The sequence below is a fragment of the Notamacropus eugenii genome, chromosome 1, assembly GCF_028372415.1.
Source record: "Notamacropus eugenii isolate mMacEug1 chromosome 1, mMacEug1.pri_v2, whole genome shotgun sequence".
In the NCBI taxonomy this organism is placed as follows: domain Eukaryota; kingdom Metazoa; phylum Chordata; class Mammalia; order Diprotodontia; family Macropodidae; genus Notamacropus; species Notamacropus eugenii.
The window spans coordinates 570,195,584-570,216,044 of NC_092872.1; the positions used below are offsets into that span (position 1 = coordinate 570,195,584).

A 20,461-nucleotide genomic window follows, 5' to 3' on the forward strand; every position below is an offset into this window, starting at 1 on the left:
GATATCATAAGACACTTTCTCCCCATTTCCTAAAACTCAGAGCTGTTACACGGATCAAATTAAATAATCTATGTGAAACACTTTGTAAATGTGTAAGTGCTATATGAATGTTAGAAATTATAGCACCCAGGGATAATAAGAGAGGCTTGTCAAGTTGCCAGAAGAAGAATTTATTCATTCTAAAATTATTAAGTCCCTATTATGTGAAAATTATTGTTTTAGCCACTAAGGAAGATAAAACTTTAGTGAAGACAGTTGGAAAGGCAGTGTGGTAAATAAAAGAATGTGTGATTACTGCAGGCCAAGATTTAAATGCCAGATGCAGACACTTACCAACGTATGAGCCTGGCCAATTCATTTAACCTGACTGAGCCTCAATCTCTTCACTTTAAAACTGCCTTATGTAATAATTATAATACCAAAATCACAAAGTCGTTCTGAGCAAAATGCTTGGTAAGCTTTAAACCGTTATTAAATATGAAGCTTTGTTTTTTCTTTCCATAGTATGCTCCTTGAAAATGTGGATTTTTTTAATCCTCACCATGTGACTCAGGACCTTGCACTTAGGAGGTGCTTAATAAATGTGGGTTTGAGCTGTAAATACAGATTCTGCTTTCATAGAGATCACAACACAGTAGAAATACCCATAGACCTGCCTCTGCTACTGGGGAGAGAAACTTCAACTCTGAGAGTGCCTTTTTTCCCCCAGAAACTAAATATTATCTTTAGATTCTTAGTTGTAGGAAGAGTAAATTATGATATTAGGAGCTCCAGAATGGGGAAATATTGCCTCTGGAATTATTACAAAAAAGATGTAGTCACCAACAGGCTTGCTTCCACACTTCAATGAATCTATGACTTTTTCAATGAGGACACTCCGTCCAATGATAACCAATCATAACCTATCCACATGTTCTCACCTTGAATTATTTTTGTCAATGTCCTTCCCATGAAACTTCTGAATGTGTCTACCAAGTATCTACCCAATGTACTTAAAGTCTTTCTCTGAATCTAGAAATCAAGCCATCCATTTTCTATCCCTTACTGTTGTCACATGACCAGCTCCTTACCCTTAAAATAAATGTTCTTCATGATATCATTTACATTATTTCTTTTGCACAAGACATCACTGTGCATCAATCCTATAACACTATTAGTCATGAGGATATATGCAACTGACTACCCAATAAGCATCTCATAATTCAACACTTGCAAGAGATAATGAATTTTCTTTCCTCCAAAATTTACAAAAGATAATTCATTTTCTTTTCTCCAAAATTCCTTGTATGTACATACTTGTATGTATGAACACCTTTCTAGCCAAGCAAGTTCCTTATCCACTGGTCATCCCTGACTCACAATTCTCATTTACCTATCAAATAAAATCATTTGCCAAATCTTACTGTTTTTATTTTTACAATATCTGTCATAACCTTTTCATTCTGTCATCACTCTGTTTTAGTTATTCAGAACCTCTACCCCTGAAAATATTCGCCTAATAAGTTTCCCTTTCTGCATTATCTCTTCTCCAATCCATCCCGCCCATGACTGCCAAATCTACAATCTTAAAGTATAGTTCCACCCGTAACATTCACCTTCTCAAGAAATCACAGCAAGGACTCCTTTTTGCCTGTAGAATAAAATACAATCTCATCAAATAAATTTATAAAGTCCTTCATAATCTGGCTCTAGTCTATCTCTTCAAGTTACAAACATTTCTCTGTTCCTGTACTCTATGTTAGAACCAAACTGGCTACTTTTACTTCCTTGTACAAAACATTTCTACCTCTCATTTTTTCTCCAAAGCTTTTGCTCCATGCCTGAACTGCATTTCTTTCTCATCTCTCCTTCCTTCAAGGTTCAGTTTAGGTGCCAGCTCTCAGAGGAATGCTAACCAGATGCCACCAATTTGCTAGTTTTCTCCTCTCCCAAAACTGCTTTGTAGGTAACTTAAATATGTTTTCTACTTACTTTTCTATGCATGTTGTTTCTGCCAAAGAAAATAAACTTGAGGGAAAGGGCAATTTCATTTATGTCCTGGTATTCTCTATGCCTAGTCTAATGCAGGGCAATATAATAGGTGCTTACTAAGTATTTATTGAATTACTGTTCATTAAATCACTGATAACATCCTTCAGACAGCTTACGCTCATGGCATATCTTGACATTGCCCTTTGAGTCACCCCTAATTGTGATTCTTCAGAAATTCTACTATTTCATGACTTGCAGTCCCAGAGATATAGTCATTTGATTTAAGTTTAGCCCATTTCCTGACATCTTCATTTAGGAAAACCCAGCCCTATCATGTATCTTAATGCATCCTTACAAAAGGAGGGCGACATAAAGAAATGGCTTAGAATCTATGATTTATCACCCCTTAACTCTAGTCTGTCCTTTTAGCACTGGCACACCACTTCTTTATGAATTTGCTTACCTACTGGAAGCAAACTGTCATACTCTCTTTCTTGACAATCTTTTTTCATTATCTTACCGAAACTATATTAGTGTTTTTACATTAGACTACAGACTACTTGAGTTCATAAATATTTTGCTCCTCAATAAAATAAAACTTTATATTTAGGACACACTCCCAGACTGATCAGACAATAGATATCTTATTGAGATTCAGTTTACCAGATCTCTTTCCTTTCTGACAGAAGGGAACCAGGTAGCAAAAAAACAAAAAAACAAAAACAAAAAACAGTGCACACCTTCAGGGAAAGGGATTCTGAAAGTGGGTAATAGAGCATACAAAAGGGAGATGGAAATGAATGAGAAATGCTATGCCTGCTTAAAGTCATAATAATTCAGAGTCACAAAAAACTTGGAATCTAAGCAACTTTTAGTGCTCTTTGAAAGATTTGGGGAATAGAAGCAGTGTCATAGGATGAAAAACGTACAAATGTACCATTTTTTAAAGGGGAGTGGAAAGGAGGGAGTCTGCAAATTATAAACCATTCAGTTTGACTTTAATTCTTGACAAAAATTATAGAATGTATTATCAAATGGATAACTGGTAGGAATCTAAAAAGATAATAGTGATCCCAAAGAGTCAACATGGATTCATTAGACTTTTTTTTTTCTTTTGGGATATGGTAATTACAAGGTAGATTGGAAAAATATTGGAGACATAATTTACCATATTTTAAAGAAATAATTGAAAAAATTTGTTATCTTGTTAATTTTTTACATGGAATTGGAAATATTTAATGAAATGAATAAAATATAATTTAAAAATAAATTTTATTTATTATATATATTTTATCTGTTTATATTTTATCAGTTTATATTTTATCTGTCTCCATCATTCAAATTGCTTTTTTTCCACTACTGTATTTCCTGAATATTTGAAAGATTATGTTAAAGCTTCATTTTGATTTTTGATTTAAAAGACAAAGGCATAAGGCATATTTTTCTTTCCAGTTTACTGATCTATATTTTAGAAGTTGAAAATTGAATTATATCCTACTAAAATAAAATACTTTTACTTACCATAACCAATAGGCAATGAGATCTTCCAGGTGCAATCTAAATTGTTGGGGTAAGCTCCAGGAAAACCTGGACTCAAGATCACTCCAGTCATGCTGTTCAGTGTTCCACCACATTTTGCTGTTAAATGGACAGTGATATTCAGTTTTGTGGATCAGGTATGCATCACTCTTTTCAAGAATACTTGAAAACAATATATCTTATTATATTACACTAAATACAGATAAGCATTAAATATGATAAAAAACAAAAGGTGAATTTTGTTGGTAAGTAAGAGTAAAAATTTCAATTTGCCTGTGTTTTGGAAATCAGATTGGTTAGCTTTGATAATTCACAATTATACCACTCTTTATGTCCTAATCAACCCTAGTTTGAGAATTGTCATGAAAGACATCTTCAAGTTGGTGCATGAAGAGAAAAGGAAGTGGTCTAGTCACATATTATAAACGAAATGGAAAAAATAAATAGCCCAATTACTCTACCAGCATCCGTAAAATATAAAAAGAAACAGAGAAAGGTTAGATCAAACATTGATTGGATTCTCTACAGAGGCCTTCAATGGAAAGGCATGCACAAAACAGTCAGGATAAAAAAGCTATGAATAGATTGAAATCAAATCAATAAAACAATAATTATTTACTAAACACTTACTATATTCCAGCAATTGGACTCAGCAATTGAGATGCAAAGGAAAAAAAAAATGAAAAAATGTGTTCCCTCCAGGAGCTTACATTCTATCAGGAGACACAACACACACACACACACACACACACACACACACACACACACACATACACATACACACGTGTGTGTGTATACATACATATGTATATATAAATATATACACATACACCTACATATATATTTTAAAAAAACAAATAATTACTTTAGAGATTGGGGGATTAGGAACTAAAGGAATGTAGGAAGTGTCAAATGAAGTTAGTTTTAAAGAAAATGAGAGATTCTAAGAAGCAGAGGTGAGGAGGGAGTATACTCCAGGCATGGGCTATAGACTGTGCAAAAGCTGATGAAATGGCATTCACACCAATGGAAGAAGAATCCCCACTGGTGGACAACAGATCAATCTAAATTCACTGGAAGTCAGGTAGGCATGAGAAAAGTGGTGATTTTATACTACTTTCTCCCTCAGGAGACCAGTTTGGGTAGCAGGCTAGACTATAAGTATCAGTCTCTGTCCTTCACTTATTTGCTTGTGTTTTTAGAGTTATGTCAAGTGATTATTAAAAAAATAAAAATAAAAGAATAGCAGGACACACACACACACACACACACACACATATATATATATATGCATTCCTACAGATAAATGTTACCTCTTTCAGAGCAGATACCTAGAAGTTGCAAACATATTAAAAGAATGCCACTATAAATCAAAACCATTTTTGAATACCCTCTTTTAGAATTGCCTTCAGAGCCTATAGGATGATCTTTGGAATATCCTCAATAATGATAACATTTCATCATAAACCTGGGTTTAATTTCTGGAATTAGCTGAAAGTCTCATTTGGCATTATACCTGGCAAATATCCTTAACAAAGTTGAGTAGCGTCCTTTTAAAATTATTATTACAAAGACAAAGATTAATTTCCTCTTGTTGCTCATAAAATGGCTTTAAAGAGAAGCTGTTTTGAGTTATACCCATATGCTAATAACACTAATAACAAGCTTATATTTGCATAGTGCTCTAATTTGTTCATAACAGAAATAAGCATATAATTTTACAGAATGACATACTGAAAATTAAAAGATTCATTTTAATATTCATTTTCTACTATATAAGCTCCTGAGGTCAGGAATTTTCATTTTGTCTTTGTAACTCCAGTGCCTAGCAAAGTACCTAGCACATGAGAAGACACTTAATAAATTAGTATTGATTGACATCATGAAATGTTTTAGTTTATTCTGTGCACAAGGCAATTTTTTAACCATAGTTGGGAAAACAAATACACATGGGGCATAACTCTTGTCCAAATGATTTTATAATATATAAAGAAGATAATGCATATATATACATATTATGTATATATATTTATAAAAACAATGCCTGCCTATCTTCCCTTCACAGAGGATACACTTAATATACTGGAATTCTTCATCTAAATATCTTCATATTGCATAAATACCAGTGAATGACATGGGCTATCCAATACTGATCCTCATTTTCTGATAGGCTCATATTTTTCCTGACATAGATATCTGACAGCAACTTTTTCTTCCCCTATGTAATAAACAGCTATTGGCAGAATTCTTAAGATCACAGGATCATTTAATCTCACCCTCTCATTTTACAGATGATGTTATATGATTTGCTAAGGTTAAACAAGTAGTGTCAAAGGTAGGATTCAAATTTCTTCTGACATTTGGGACAGCATTCTTCCCCATTTATCTCTAATGTATATTTATAAAGGACCTCAAGATTTTGCTTTGCATTAACTATATTTGCTTAAAATTTTAGAAATATTATTCTATGCATAAATAATATGACATGAAACATATGACATGACATAAAAAACTTATATGATATAATATGCATGAGGTATTCTTTTAAAAAGTAGGATTCATGTACCATTAATTGTGGCAATGCAATAAACTCTTTCTAATGAATGCTAGGATGGCACAATGGATAGAGAGCCAGCACTAGAAACAAATAGACCAGGGTTCAAGTCCAACCCCTGACCTCTATTGGCTTGATGACCTTGGGTGAGCAACTTAATGTCTTAGTGCCCTAGTCAACTCTAAAACTGTAACTTACAGAATAGCTGCTAATCTGCATTGATGGAGTTTGTATACCAATCAAATCACAAATCCATAATTATCAACTGCTCTGATAACTATCCAATCAATTGCCAAATCATAACCATTTTCATATCTAACCCTTTTGCTCCATTCACACAGCAATCCCCAGTTCAGGCCCTCATCCAGTCTTTTGCCTAATTATTTTAGCAGCCTCTTAATTGTTCTACCTTCCTCAACTCTCTACCTACTCTGTTATTCTACACACAACTGCCAAATAAATTTCCTTAAATGCAGATGTAATTATATGATTCCCATAAGAACAACAACAATAATAATAGCTCATGTTTATATAGTATTTGAAGGTTCAAGAAACACTACATATCTGTCATTTCATTTGATCTTCATACAACCTTGCAAAGTAAGTGCTATTATTATCCCCATTATACAGATAAGTAAACCAGGACTGAAAAAGATTAAGTGACTTGGCTAGGGTCTTACAGCTGGTAAGTTCCTGAGGCAGGATTTGAACTCACGTCACCCTAACTCCAAGTCCAACATTCTATGAACTATGTGACATAGAAGTTCTGAACAGCTAGTTCTAGTGGTTTTCTATTATTTGTAGAATGAAATATAGTCACCTGTCTAGCATACAACCTAACCTTAACATGCCTTTACACCCTCATTGGACATAACTCCCTCACTCTGCAATTCAGCCAGACTGGACTTCTTTTCATTCCTTACTCAAGACACTCCATTTACCTTGGCACTTTGAAATGTTTTCCTTTCTTATCTATACCTCCTAGAGTCTATCTCTTCCCTAGAGCTGCCACTCAGATACCATCTTTTCAATAAAGCTTTTCCTAATCATCCAACTGCTAGTGCCCTCCCTTCCAAACTACCTTGCGTTTAAGTACTTTGTATTCATGCATATATGTATATGTCATATGCAAATGCATGTATATATGTGTATGTGCACACATGCATATATGTACACACACAGTGTACAGTGGTATTCTCACTAGAAGTGAATAAGACAAACTTGCAACTGTATTGAATGATGGTTCAAAGATTTCCATGAAGGAGGTGAATAAAGGATTTGGAAGACTTGGTTTTAACATGTACTGAGGGCAAGAAGAAACATTTCTTAGGACATGCTCATCCTGCAACATTCATGTAGCAGGAGAAAAAAAAGTGCAGAATTAAGGTTAAAGGACCTGGATTATCTTGGACAAGTCATTTAACCTCTCTTAGCCTCAGTTTCCATATATATGTAAAATGTGGGGGGTTTGAAGTTGATGATACCTAATGTCCCTTTCAGTTCTAAATATCTTTCTATTATTAGCACAGGCAAAGAGTGTATGATGATAATACCTGCTCATATTTATATGTAGCACTTCAAGGTTTGCAATAGGCTTTGCATTCATAATCTCATTTTATGCTCACAACCACTCTGTGAGGTAAGTGATATAAAAATAAGCATAAAGTAGTTGCTTTCCCTTATTATATATTGGTGACTCAATGTGTAGACTAACATTTCTTAGCTTTCCCATGAATTTATCACGTGTCTTCCATTAAGAATTGCAATCACTTAACATTCTCAGCTTCTATAACATTTCTATATGCTATAGGTGTTATGAGCACATGGCTTTCATCAAAGATGATTATCCCTAAACTATAATTTGCTAGTGCACAGTGCATTTAAATAAAGATTCATGAAAATCAAATTTGCTTTGACATTAAGTGTTTATAGCAACCAAACTACAGCTTTTTTTATGAAATTTGAAAGTTGAATTAAAATCTAGGAATGTTTGTTGAAAAGTGTTTCCATTTCAAAATTAACAAGTCAATTAGGTGTTCTGGTTCTTAAATGTATTTTTTTTTAACCAATGTAAATTTAAATAAAATATAATGATCCTATTCCTGTGCTTGTTGTAAGGCAGAGAAAAAATCCTCAGGGGAAAAGTTTTTTGTTTTTGTTTTGTTTTGTTTGAGAAACTGCAGAAAAATAGAGGAAAACACTATGTCTTTCTAGATGCTCATTGCTCTAGTGGCATATAATGCTAATGGAAGCATCGATCATCCCAATTACTCAGGTTCATGACCTTGGTGTCTGTTTATAGTTCTTGAAATATGTTATCTACACTCATTAAATAAGTTGATTCTTGTCATTTCTACCTTTTTGTTATCTTTTCCATCAGGCCCCTTCTCTCCATTCCAATAATACATACTCTAATTCAGATTCTTTTATCTATTCTTTGTGTGTGTGTGTGTGTGTGTGTGTGTGTGTGTGTGTGCGCGTGCATGTGTGTGTGTGTGTGTGCATGTGTGTCCAGGTATGGGACAGGTAGTTTATTCCCACTCAGAAAAAAAATGTTAAACATATAAGAATAATGACATGTATTAAGAGAATGAAATGTAACATAAACTTTTATTATTGACAATATATTAAACTAGTTATCTTTCTGCCTCGAGGCTATCAATTCCACAATCTATCTTCTCCATCAGTGATCAAATAATCATTCTTAGGATCAGAGTAATTAATTCACTTCTTTTCAATAAGTATTTGTTAAACATAGTAGGTATTTAACACATTTTTATTGTCCATATTTCAATGAAAAACTTGTCTGCACAGGATATACATTCCACCAGGGAGTTACTAAAAAAACAAACAAACAAAATACCCAAAGACACCAGACAAGTCAATATATAATATTTTAAGGAAGGAAAAAAAACTTAATAACTGAGAGGATTAAGAAAGCTTTCACTTAGGATCTGCCACTTCAGATACATATTAGGTGCTATTATTTGTCAGACTCTGTACTAGCACCTGAGGTTATGCAAACAAACAAAAATGAATCAGTCTTGACACTCAAGGGGCTTACATTCTATCAAGGAAGATAAAATAAATGTATATAAGTATATAAAACCTATATGGAGAATACATCCAGAATAAATACAAGATAGATTCAGAAAGGAAGAGCCTAGTAGTTGGGTGAATCAAAAAAAGACTTGACCTGAGAATGGAAGAAACTAAAGATCTTAAAATGAATAAGAGATGAATGAAAAGTATATTACTGCCTTCAGGCCTTTGCTCACATTATTCCCTGTGTGTGGGATTTTCCTCTTCCTTTGCCTATTGAATTTTCAGTCATCCTCTGAAGCCTAATTCAAAAGTCATCTTTATCTTATCAGTAATTAATTCCCTCATTGGACTTCACATAGCATTTTGTAGTATACTTCTCTAACACACTTATTATTCAATATTTTCTGTGATAATAATTTGTTGTAAAGTTCCATAAAGATAGGGACCAACCCTAATAATCTTGATATTCCTTGAAGGACCTAGAAAAGAGCTTTATGCACAACATGTATTTTATAAGGTTGTTAAATTAGCATCTACTTTCTGAGTCTAATGCTAAATAACCTTCTGAGTTATAATTTGGTTTCTTCAGTTTGATTTCTCAGGATCATATTCTTACATCAAAATATAGAATATGTTAATCTTACCAATGCAGAGGGGAGATGGATAATTCCAACGTCGAACTGTTCCTGGCATACAAGAAATATGAGAACGACCCTGTTTAAAAAAAAATTAATGTAATACTTTGAAAATTTAAATAGAAAAAGCTCTCCCTACCCACAAAATTGCTGTTGTAGTTTCTAAGATGAATCTTTTATTTCACCTTTAAGTAAAAAATAATTATGCATATTTTTTCTACTATTTAGGATGGAATATTTTAGTTAGACAAAACTAAGTTATTAGGTACAAAACCTGAATTTATTACCAGTTGAGGAAGAGAAAATTATTCCAAGATACTTACTGATTGGGAAGGTAAAATGTCATTATTTCATCAGGGTATAAAGCAAGTAACTAATTACATTCTGAGTACAAATCATTGGAACTAAGCTTTTTTTTTTTTTTGGTCAGAAAAGTTAGAACTGATGGTCATTGTAAAAGGAAGCAACTTTGCAAACTATAATGTAATGCCTTCTGTTCAATCGAGGTCTCTCAGTTTCTGTTTCTATCTCTGTCTCTGTCTCTGTATCTCTGTTTCTTTCTCTGTCTCTGTCTCAGTCTCTCTGTCTCTGTCTTTCCATCCCTATCTCTGTCTCTCTCTCAGTTCTCTGGGCATATGAAACTTCGTTAGCTTTCAAAAATCTATCCCACTGATTATCCAGTATTTTCTGTAAGCATAGGATTAAATGGCAAGGCTTTGTTTGTGTGTGTCAAAGATCTGTTTTACAACAAAAGAGAAGATAGCTCAAAAATTAGTTAATTTTCCAATCAATTGTTTGAATTGACTGTTATTTTTGTTTTAATTTTATTCTCCATACTACAATTTATCTACAATGCTTATGTAACTTACAAATTTTCATGTGCCACATGCAAAAATAGTTGAAAATAAATCTTTAATTGATGTTAAGTAATCCTAAATATATTTGTTGTTGGGATGTTGGGATACTGACCTTATCAATGAAATGGACTTCCTAAGCTTGGCCATCCAATCCTCACACTCAACTTATTTTTAAAGTTGCTTTAGCAAAAATTAAACAAACATATACATATGTGCTAAAATTACACTATAGATTGTCCCTGAGTGAAATCCCAGACACATGCTGGCTGCCTTAGAAAACAAAGTTATAGAATACATTTTTCATTGAATTACAGAGACACATAACTTTACCAAGCAGAACAAAAGCTTTTAAAGGACCTCTGCTGGAAAACAATAATAAAATGCTCAGTTATTATGAATCCAGGTCATAGTCTGCTATTGATTTTGCTATGGACATATGTTCCTTATGATTCTACCTAAAGATCTTGGCTGACTCACAAACAATATATGACCTAGTAAAAAAATAGTTTATCAGTTCTCCAAAGGGAACTGTCTACTATCATTTTTTGAAGGAAGACTAGAATTTAGTCAGCATGACATTTCTAAGAAAATCAAATTCTTTTCTTTGCTTAAAAGTGACTAAAATATTTTCATGCTTATAGAAATTAGGTAAAATCATTTTAATTAATTTGAAGATATGAATTGGGTTTTCAATCTGTATTTCGTCCTATCTTACCATAGGGCCTTCGGGCCTTTAAAATCCAGTGAACAACACTGTCCATGCCCTGCACTCCCTTTTTGTTCCTTCAGGGTATGACCTCAGGAAAGTTCAAATCTTACCTCTGAAACATGTGAGCTATGTGAATCTGGGCATGTCACTTAACCTTTTAGGTACCCTATTAAACTGCAGATAAGTTGCTCATCTACATCTATAGAGGGATTTTTCACACCAAAGATCCTGCCAGGATTGAAATCACAGGACCAGTCCAACAAAAGAAAAGGGGAAAAAAAGAAAATTAATGTGAAAGCTAATATTGAAAGGAAAAATAAGACTTGAGGATAAAACATGTTTTATTTTTATATGTTATCATTTTGAATGCATTAATTTGTAAGTTTAAGTTCCCAAATGTTTGCAATTAAGAGGGGAAAAACCCAGAATCCTTTATGTTCATTCTAATGAAAGTACTGTGAACTCAGAGTTTGAGTTGAAGGGAAAAATAGTCCAGTCTGCATTTCAACAGAGTGAGTAAATAGCCTGTGTGGGGTTTGCAGGTGTGAGTCCACAGGCCTTTCTCTGCAAATGGGCATATTAAACAATTGTTACATGAAATACTCTCTCTAAAGAAACTTTTGTTATTAATTTTCTAAGGACATGAGAGTCTCGTGAAAGGGGAAAATAAGTTTGCTAAAAGCATGCTAATAGAAACTAAAGTGATATAAAGTAGAAAAAATGTAAAAATATGGTAAGGAGAGGAAGATGAGAAGTTTGAAGAGAATGAGGGAAAAGAAAACTAAAAGGACTTGGATGAAGAGAAAAGGAAACAAAAAAGCAGACAAAAAAGAGGAGGAGCAGAGAATAGTGAAGAAGAAAAGGAAAAAGAGAAGAGGAACAGAAGACATGATGATGATAGTGATGTTTCCCTTGGCAAAAGCCAGTTGTGATGTCATTTAAAGAAAAATACAGAAAGAAAAGATATATGAAGTTAAGCCCCAAATTGGTACACATTGAGAATAACGGGTATATGTTTTTATATTGTAAGAAGTCAATAAAAATAAAAACTGAGCAAGTTTTTACTGAATGTGTCCAGCTCAATTGACTCTTTGACCTATTACTTTTACAAGGCTTTTACAAGAAAATATGGGAGTAAATAGTCTTTAATGACAGGAATAAAAAATCAATAAGAAATCATAGAATTATAGTATTTCAGAATACTAAGGCTATAAGAGACCTTAGAAGTAGATAATCAGGTTTTTTTTTTCTAATCAGCAAGATAATCAAGTTTTTTTCACTCCATTGGATCATTCCCTACTAATATCTTTTGCTTTAGCATATATTCTATGGTCATGAAATCGAGTAAAAGCAAATCTATTTTATCATGGTCTTATTATGTGCTATTACGTGCTGCTAATATGCTTTCTGTGAACTGCACTTTTTTTCTTTGCCAATAGCACAATCATGTGGCTCTGAATTTTAACAATTTTCTCCAACAGATAAGTATAAAATAAATTAAACTCAGTAGAACTTCAGTGATCTCTCCTTTCCAGAAACAGACCAGATCTATAGCCAGGGTACCTCAGTTCAAATCCTATCTCTGTAATTTTCTTTTCTTTCTTTTTTTTTTGGAGGGGGTAGGTGAGGCAATCAGGGTTAAGTGACTTGCGCAAGATCACACAGCTTGTAAGTGTCAAGTGTCTGAGGTCACATTTGAACTCAGGTCCTCCTGACTGCAGGTCCAGTCCTGTATTCACTGTACCACCTAGCTGCCCCTCTCTGTAATTTTCTACCCATGTTACCTGTAACAAGGGATTCACTTCTCTGGGCCTCAGTTTTTTTCACTTGTTAAGTGAGAGGTTGAATTGGATGTCCTCCAAGGTGTCTTCAAGCTATGAATCTAAGAATCTTAGCTAGGACATTTATTTGTTGGTTTGTTAGTTTTCAGTTTGGACAATAGACATGGCTCATCTGTTTATTTTTTCCTGAATAAATATTTTTAGAATGATCTCTTTTAAGTGGTGATGCATATAAGTGCGGAGATCCTGTTTTTGTCCAGGGTTTGACACAATCGAAATAGATTGATAAATGAGAACCAACTATATTAGTGTATATTAAATTTCTTTTTTAATTTAATTTTTAATTTTTGGAATAAAAGAAGCATTTCTATAGCACAGTACAATAAAAAAAGATGATTACACATGAAACTGCAATTCTACTATGCACAACTTGCTATCCCTTTCAAATATACAATAATATTATGTAATTTCTTTTTTTTCTTCCCTCCCTCCAGTTCCCTCCTATCCCACCCTAAAGTTGACTACTATTAAACACAAATAGGTAGAAGATAGATATAGATATGAAATTATTCTATGCATCTATTCATCAGTTATTCCACTGTGTCTTTCTTCATATGCCCTTTATAGCTAATCTGGGTATTTATAGTAGTCAAAATAACTTATTTGTTCAAAGTAGTTCTTAAAACAATATTAAAAACTGTTATATACAGTATTCTTTTGCTTCTGCTCATTTCCTTCTTCACTATTTCATGAAAGTTTTTCTATGTTTCTTCTAAAATCACTGAGCTCATCATTTCTTATAGCAAAATAATATTCCATCACAATCATACACCACAACTTGTTCATCCATTCCCCAAATGACTGCCTTACTGCTTTCAAGTTTTCTCAACAATTTTCCCAAATAATGAATTCTTATCCCAAAATCTTGTCTTTATACTTGTCAAGCACAAGATTATTATGTTTATTTGCTACTACTCTATTCCATTGTTGTATATTTCTATTTCTTAGCCAGTATCAGATAATTTTGATAATTATTGCCTTATAATGTAGTTTAAGATCTGGTTCTGTTAAACCTCCTTCCTCAGTATTTTTTTCATTATTTCCCTTAATAGTCTTGACTTTTTGTTTTTTCAAATGAATTGTTAATTAATGTTAATTAATTAACTTTCAAATAATACCTTCTCTAGTATGAAATTAACTTTTTTTTGGAAATGTTGATACAAGATGACTTTAAAATTACTCGATTGTTGTAAAAAATTGAAAAAGTGAGCATAAGAATAGATCTTAAGTATCAATGTGTTTTAGAAGTAGGTAATAGAAACTTCATGGAAACGAAAAATCCTTTGATTTTCTTAACATGGACTTCAAATCTGGTATCAGGCAGAACTTTATTGCATATATTATTAGTATGGCTGAATCATGGGGAGAAATGGCTATATTTGTCTGTTTATTTATAAGACAGACACTTCAATTTCTAAGAAATGCACTGTTCCACAAAAAGGGACTGCCAAAAGCTAGTTTTTGAAAAAAACTGTAGTTTCCTGACTACAGATTAAAGACTCTATTAAACCATTCTTCCTTCAGTAGTGCCAATTAATTCTTATTGTCCTGTAGGAAATGAGGAAATAAATTATTTCCAAAAGATGTGGGAAAACTTGTAAGAACTGATGCCAAGTGAAGTGAGCAGAACCAGGAAAAGTATTTCGACTATCACATCAATATGATAAAACAAGTGTGTAGGCTTTGGTAATAATGAAGAGCTAAATGAGCAGAACCTAGAGAACAATCGGTATAATAACAACAGCGTATAAACACACAGCTTTAAAAGCTGTAAGAAATATGATCAACTTAACAAGCATCCATGGTTCCAGATGACTGATGAAAAATGCTATCCTTCACAGAGAGGTAATAGATTTAGGATGTGGAATGAGATATATGTTTTTGTGTATAGCCACTAGGGGAATTAGTTTTGCTTGACTATGCATATTTGTTACAAGAAATTTTTCTTTTCTTCTTCAATGAGGTAGGTATAATGAGAGAAAAAGGGATTTCTGGACTTTTTTTTTTTTAATAGAGAGGTAGGAGGTGCTACAGATGTGAAATGTTTTGTGAATCTGGGGCTGTATTATTAGTTTTACTTCTTTAGTTTGTTACAAGAGACCTCTCATAAAGTGAGAGTAAACTGGAAATGTTTGAATATAAAAACAAGAAAGCACCAAAAAAAGTGAAAAATGTTTTTAGAATACTTATATAGATTCGGACTTATTTTCTCTCATGACCAAGAGCATATATTGGTGGAACAGTTGCCCGTGTTTAAGGCATATTTTTTAACTATAAAACTGAACAAAGTCAAAGAGCAATAGTTTATTTAGGATAATACCAGGCTCCCTTATTCCCATGGTCTATGGAGTTAAATAAGCTAATGGCCACAAGATAAGTCCTTCCAATGAGAATGAAATGCAAAAGAGTACCTGTAACGTATATCCCGGCTCACATTGGAAATAGAGAACGTCATTCACCATGTACCTATCTCCAATTTTGATGCCATTGCTAGGAAGCACTGGTTCTTGGCATGCTGCAAGGCCAACAGCTACAAAAACAAAAGCAGAAATAATGAGACATTTAAGAACAATTTTCCCTGTCTTCTCAATCAGAACAAGGTTTCCCTTCTAGTTATTTACTTCTACAGGAGGAAAAGAAAATGTAACTAGACTTAGTTTTACAAATAGAACTGATATATAGCTTCCTTATCGGTAAAATAAGGGAGTTGGATTCAAGGATCTATAACATCTCTTATAATGGTAAAATTATTCTATGACTTAGTTTGTATATATTAATTGGTTCCTAAGCCATATTGTAATAAAAAGGATGATATATTTTAACTTAAATTAAGCTGGATGATTTCATGAGGTGAATTCAAATCCATAAACATTTCTGATCACATACCACACTCAAGTCTTTATGCTAAAGATACCAAAAACAAAACAAAATAAAACAATACCTGCAATCAAAGAGCATAAAATCTAAAAGAGGAATATAACATATGCAACAGTCAGGTCAACTAGCATTTATTAAGCTACTTCTATATACCAAGCTCTGCTATGCACTGTGGATACAAGAGAACGGGAAATAAAAATCCCTGCTCACAATCTAAAGGGAGAGATAACATGAAAACCACTGGGTACATATGAGATATAAAAAGGGCAAGCTGGAAATTATCAATAAGTATAAGAAACAAAACAATGTAGAGAGAAACTATATAGATTTGGAGTAAGGGGTTCAAGCTTTGAATCCTAGGCCTCCTGCATGTTACCTTTTGTCTGGACAAGTCCTTTCCCCTCACTATCCCTCAATTTTATCATCTGTTAAATGAAAGAGTTGTACGATGATCTCTAAGATTCTTTAAAACTTTTGACTCCTATGATCTTATGAGATGTTGAAGATGACTTTATTTCCCAAAAGTTAATTTTATGTTCAGAATTTCAGGTACTGAGGTTTATTGATAGTGTATTCTTATCATTAATATAATTTTTTGCTTAATTTGAAGAACTTTCCCACCCATTAATAGTCCCATGTGACCTTAAATCACATGGAAGCCTAAGTCACATGTGGTGGGAGGAGCTTGCTGAAGTGCTTGGGTGGAAGAGGAAGAGGTGGAGCTGGAGCAGGGCACAGAGGAAACTAGAGAGAAATCAGAGCTGGGAAAGGTAGCTGACTAGCATGAATGAGAGAGCTTGCTTGTTACTTGTTTAAGGGCGATGATTTATGGGAAGCTTAAGAGAAGGAAAACTTAGGGATGGTATTGCACTCTGTATTATTATTGTATAGATTTCTTTGTTACTATGATGGATTTGGCTTTCTGGTGTTGGAATTTGGCTTTCTGGTGTCTATAAATGTTATGGTTCTGTCTTCCATGTGGACAGTCTGTAGTACTTTGTGATTCAGAATTGTGCTGGCATATTCACAGCCACCATAGGTGCTTTGAATATTGCATTGGTGCTACATGAGGAAAGTCATTTGGAGAAATTTTAAGGTAGTGAAGAATAAAGGAACCAGCAGTCAACTCAAAATCCGAAAACTTGGGTTCAACTACCAAGTTTGTTACTAACTTGATCATGCAAGTCATTTCCCTTCCCTGGTCCCAGAGATTTTTCATCTCTACAATATGGGGATTAGAAGTAAAAGATGCCTTAAGCTCTTCCTAGATTTTATGCTCCATGAAACACATTATTCTAAGCAGGAATGGTATCAAATCATACCAGGTCTGTCTGCCATACCCATGTCTACTGCCAGCTCTAATCAAGGACATAACAATGCTGTTTTAATGTAATCAGAATAGAATAAAAAATGTTCTTTATATACTATTGCAATCCACAGATTTTACATAGACTTATACACTGTACATATGTGTTCTCTCTTGCATTCTTTACCTGGAGGGCAATTATATTTGGATATTTTGAATTGGGCTGCCTAATAAACTTGTCATTAAGCTTCTAAGTCTAGCAAAATGATTTTAATATCCCATGAAACTAGTCTATGAAAGCAAGGCATAGAAAATGAACCTATTAAAAAGAAGTATCCTAATTGGACTGAAAACACTATTTAATAACCTTACCTACTCCCAGCAATAAAATGTGAAAGTTATGAATCAGAACACAATCATAGGCATTATCAATTTCTTGAGAATCCATAAGAGACATAGCTTTAACAAACTGAATAAAATTCAAAGACAAGACTAGTTTTGTAAAGGAGAAAGGCTTTGAAAATACATGATGAACATTTAGCTAATCTGTCAGTAGATATAAGAGCTTTTTAGCAGTAACAGGACTGGATTACATTGTCAAATGCAGCTTGGTGATCAAATAGAGAGCTGGACATAGAGACAAGAGCATCTGAGTTTAAAACCAGCTTCAGATTTGTTCTAGTTGTGCAACAAAACTAGGTAAGTCATTAACTTCTGTCTCAGTATTTTAAAAAATTAATTAATTTTTAATTTTCAACATTCAGTTCCATAAGATTTTGAGTTCTAAATTTTCTCCCCCTGTCATCTGTCTCTCCAATATGGCATATAGTCTGATATGAGCTGTATATATACATTAATTTTAAACATATTTCCACATTAGTTATGTTGAAAAGAAGAATTAGAAACAATGGAAGGAACCATGAGAAAGAAGAGAGAGAGAGAGAGAGAGAGAGAGAGAGAGAGAGAGAGTGTGAAGGAACAAAACAGTATACTTCAATCTGCATTCAGACTCCATAGTTCTTTTTCTGGATGTGGATAGCATTTTCCATCATGAGTATTTTGGAATTTATTTTTATAGCCTTGCATTGCTGAGAAAAGCTAAGTCTATCAAAGTTATTCATCACCCAATGCTGCTGTTACTGTGTACAAGGTTCTCCTGGTTCTGCTTACTTCCCTCAACATCAGTTCATGTAGGTCTATCCAGGTTTTTCTGAAGTTTGCCTGCTCATCATTTCTTATGGTACAAGAGCATTCCATTACATTCATATGCCACAACTTGTTTAGCCATACCCCAAGTGATAGGTATCCCTTCAATTTCTAGTTCTTGATCACCACAAAAAGAACTGCTATCAATATCTTTGTACATATGGTTCCTTTACCCATTTTTATGTACTCTTTGGGATACAGACCTAGAAGTGGTATTGCTGAGTCCAAGATGGTATGCATAGTTTTATAGCCTTTGGGCATAGTTTCAAATTGCTTTCAGAATGGTTGGATCAGCTTATAACTCCACCAACAATGCATTAGTATTCCAATTTTCCCACATTTTCCACATTGCTCATCTTCCTGTTTTGTCATGTTAGTCAATTTGAGAGATGTGATGTGGTACTTCAGAGTTGTTTTGATTTGCATTTCTCTAATCAATAATGATTTACAGCATTTTTTCATATGACTATAGATAGCTCTAATTTCTTCCTCTGAAAACTGCCTGCTCATATCTCTTTTGACCATTTATTAATTGGGGAATGACTTGTATTCTTATAAAGTTGAGTCAGTTCTCTAGATAGTTTAGAAATTTGTCTCAATATTTTTATCTGTAAAATGAGAATAATAGAACTACTTCCCTAAATTTTAGTGAGAATAAAATGAATTAATAGTTATAAAACACTTTGCAAACCTTAAAACACTATATAAATGCTAATATGCTACTATATAGAAAAGACAGATCAAAATACAAATATTCAAAAGAAGGAAGGATTATCACAAAGTTTATTGTGAACACTCTTAGAAAAAATAGCCTTAAATTTTAGGAAAAGAAATCTAGATAAACTTTATATTTTTTCAACCAAGTTTGCTTTTTGCAAGTTTTAGTATCATTTATGGAACAAGTCCCTTTTCTTAAGAGTAAAACTTTAGGGGATGCAAATAGTCTTTTTTCCAAGTAATCATGTTAATAATATAATGTCTGAGTCATGAAACTGATTTAGAAAATCCCCATGAATCCATGACACATATATTTCATTAAAAGTTAAGGTGTAGAGGTTAGAGAATAGGTGAAAATGAAAATCAAAAGTCCATGTAGCTTGGCTTCCTGTGAAGTCAGTAATAAAGGAAATAGATGTCAAATAGAAGTAAAATACAAGGTCCAAGCAATCTAAAACAACTTGAAATGTTTTAGTTACTCTCTCAGGCATTATCTGTTTCTGTACCAGGACCACGCTGCAAACCCTGCTGATGACTTCATCCCACTTGCTGACTATTATATACTTTCTTTCTCCAAACAATATGAAGACACAAGCGTAAACTAGCCTTGCCTAATTATACAATTATCCAGATGGTCTCAATTACTTAAAAATGCCCATCATTGGTATCCACAGCCAACACAAAAACAAAGCAAAAAACTTTCCACTGACCATGGATAGGAAGTGTTAGTGCTTGTCACTAAAACATGTTGATTAAGTATGCTAGGGTTTTTCTTAAGGATTTGGCCAGCAGAGGTACTGGTAAACATAGTAAGTTAGGACACATTATAAAATCCAAGGACATTGATGTGAATTTTAAATGTGGATACAGGGCCCACTTAAGTCTTTCAGTCCTTCAAGGACCCACAATCTCTTCGGGGTTCATACTGCTCTGTTATTTGACAAACATCTCTGATAGACACTGAGGAGGGCAGGTAGTAGGGACAGGAGGTTAATCACCCTGAGGCAATTCTGGTGATGAGTTTCTTTGAATTTAGGTACAGTCTTTAGATAAAGTATACTGCCAGATCCAAACTCAAAATCTGTCCACCTTGGTCCTATAGGTCCTACCAGAATATGTGCTCCATTGTAATTATCTGCAAATTCTCAGGCTCATATCTGTACTATGATGAGGCACTTTATAAAAACAAAATTAAAAACCAATA

The 20,461-nt window shown here is 33.5% G+C and overlaps 1 protein-coding gene across 1 annotated transcript in view; it reads right to left on the reverse strand.

Annotated features, from left to right (window-relative positions):
- Positions 1-20,461, reverse strand: part of CSMD1 (CUB and Sushi multiple domains 1) — a 2,598,423-nt gene that overhangs the window by 332,035 nt on the left and 2,245,927 nt on the right. Inside the window, exons 38-40 of the mRNA XM_072634370.1 lie at positions 15,563-15,681; positions 9,754-9,823; positions 3,493-3,609 (exon numbers count right to left, since the gene is read on the reverse strand). Of these exons, the coding sequence (XP_072490471.1) occupies positions 3,493-3,609; positions 9,754-9,823; positions 15,563-15,681 (306 nt within the window). The remainder of the gene's footprint in view (positions 1-3,492; positions 3,610-9,753; positions 9,824-15,562; positions 15,682-20,461) is intronic.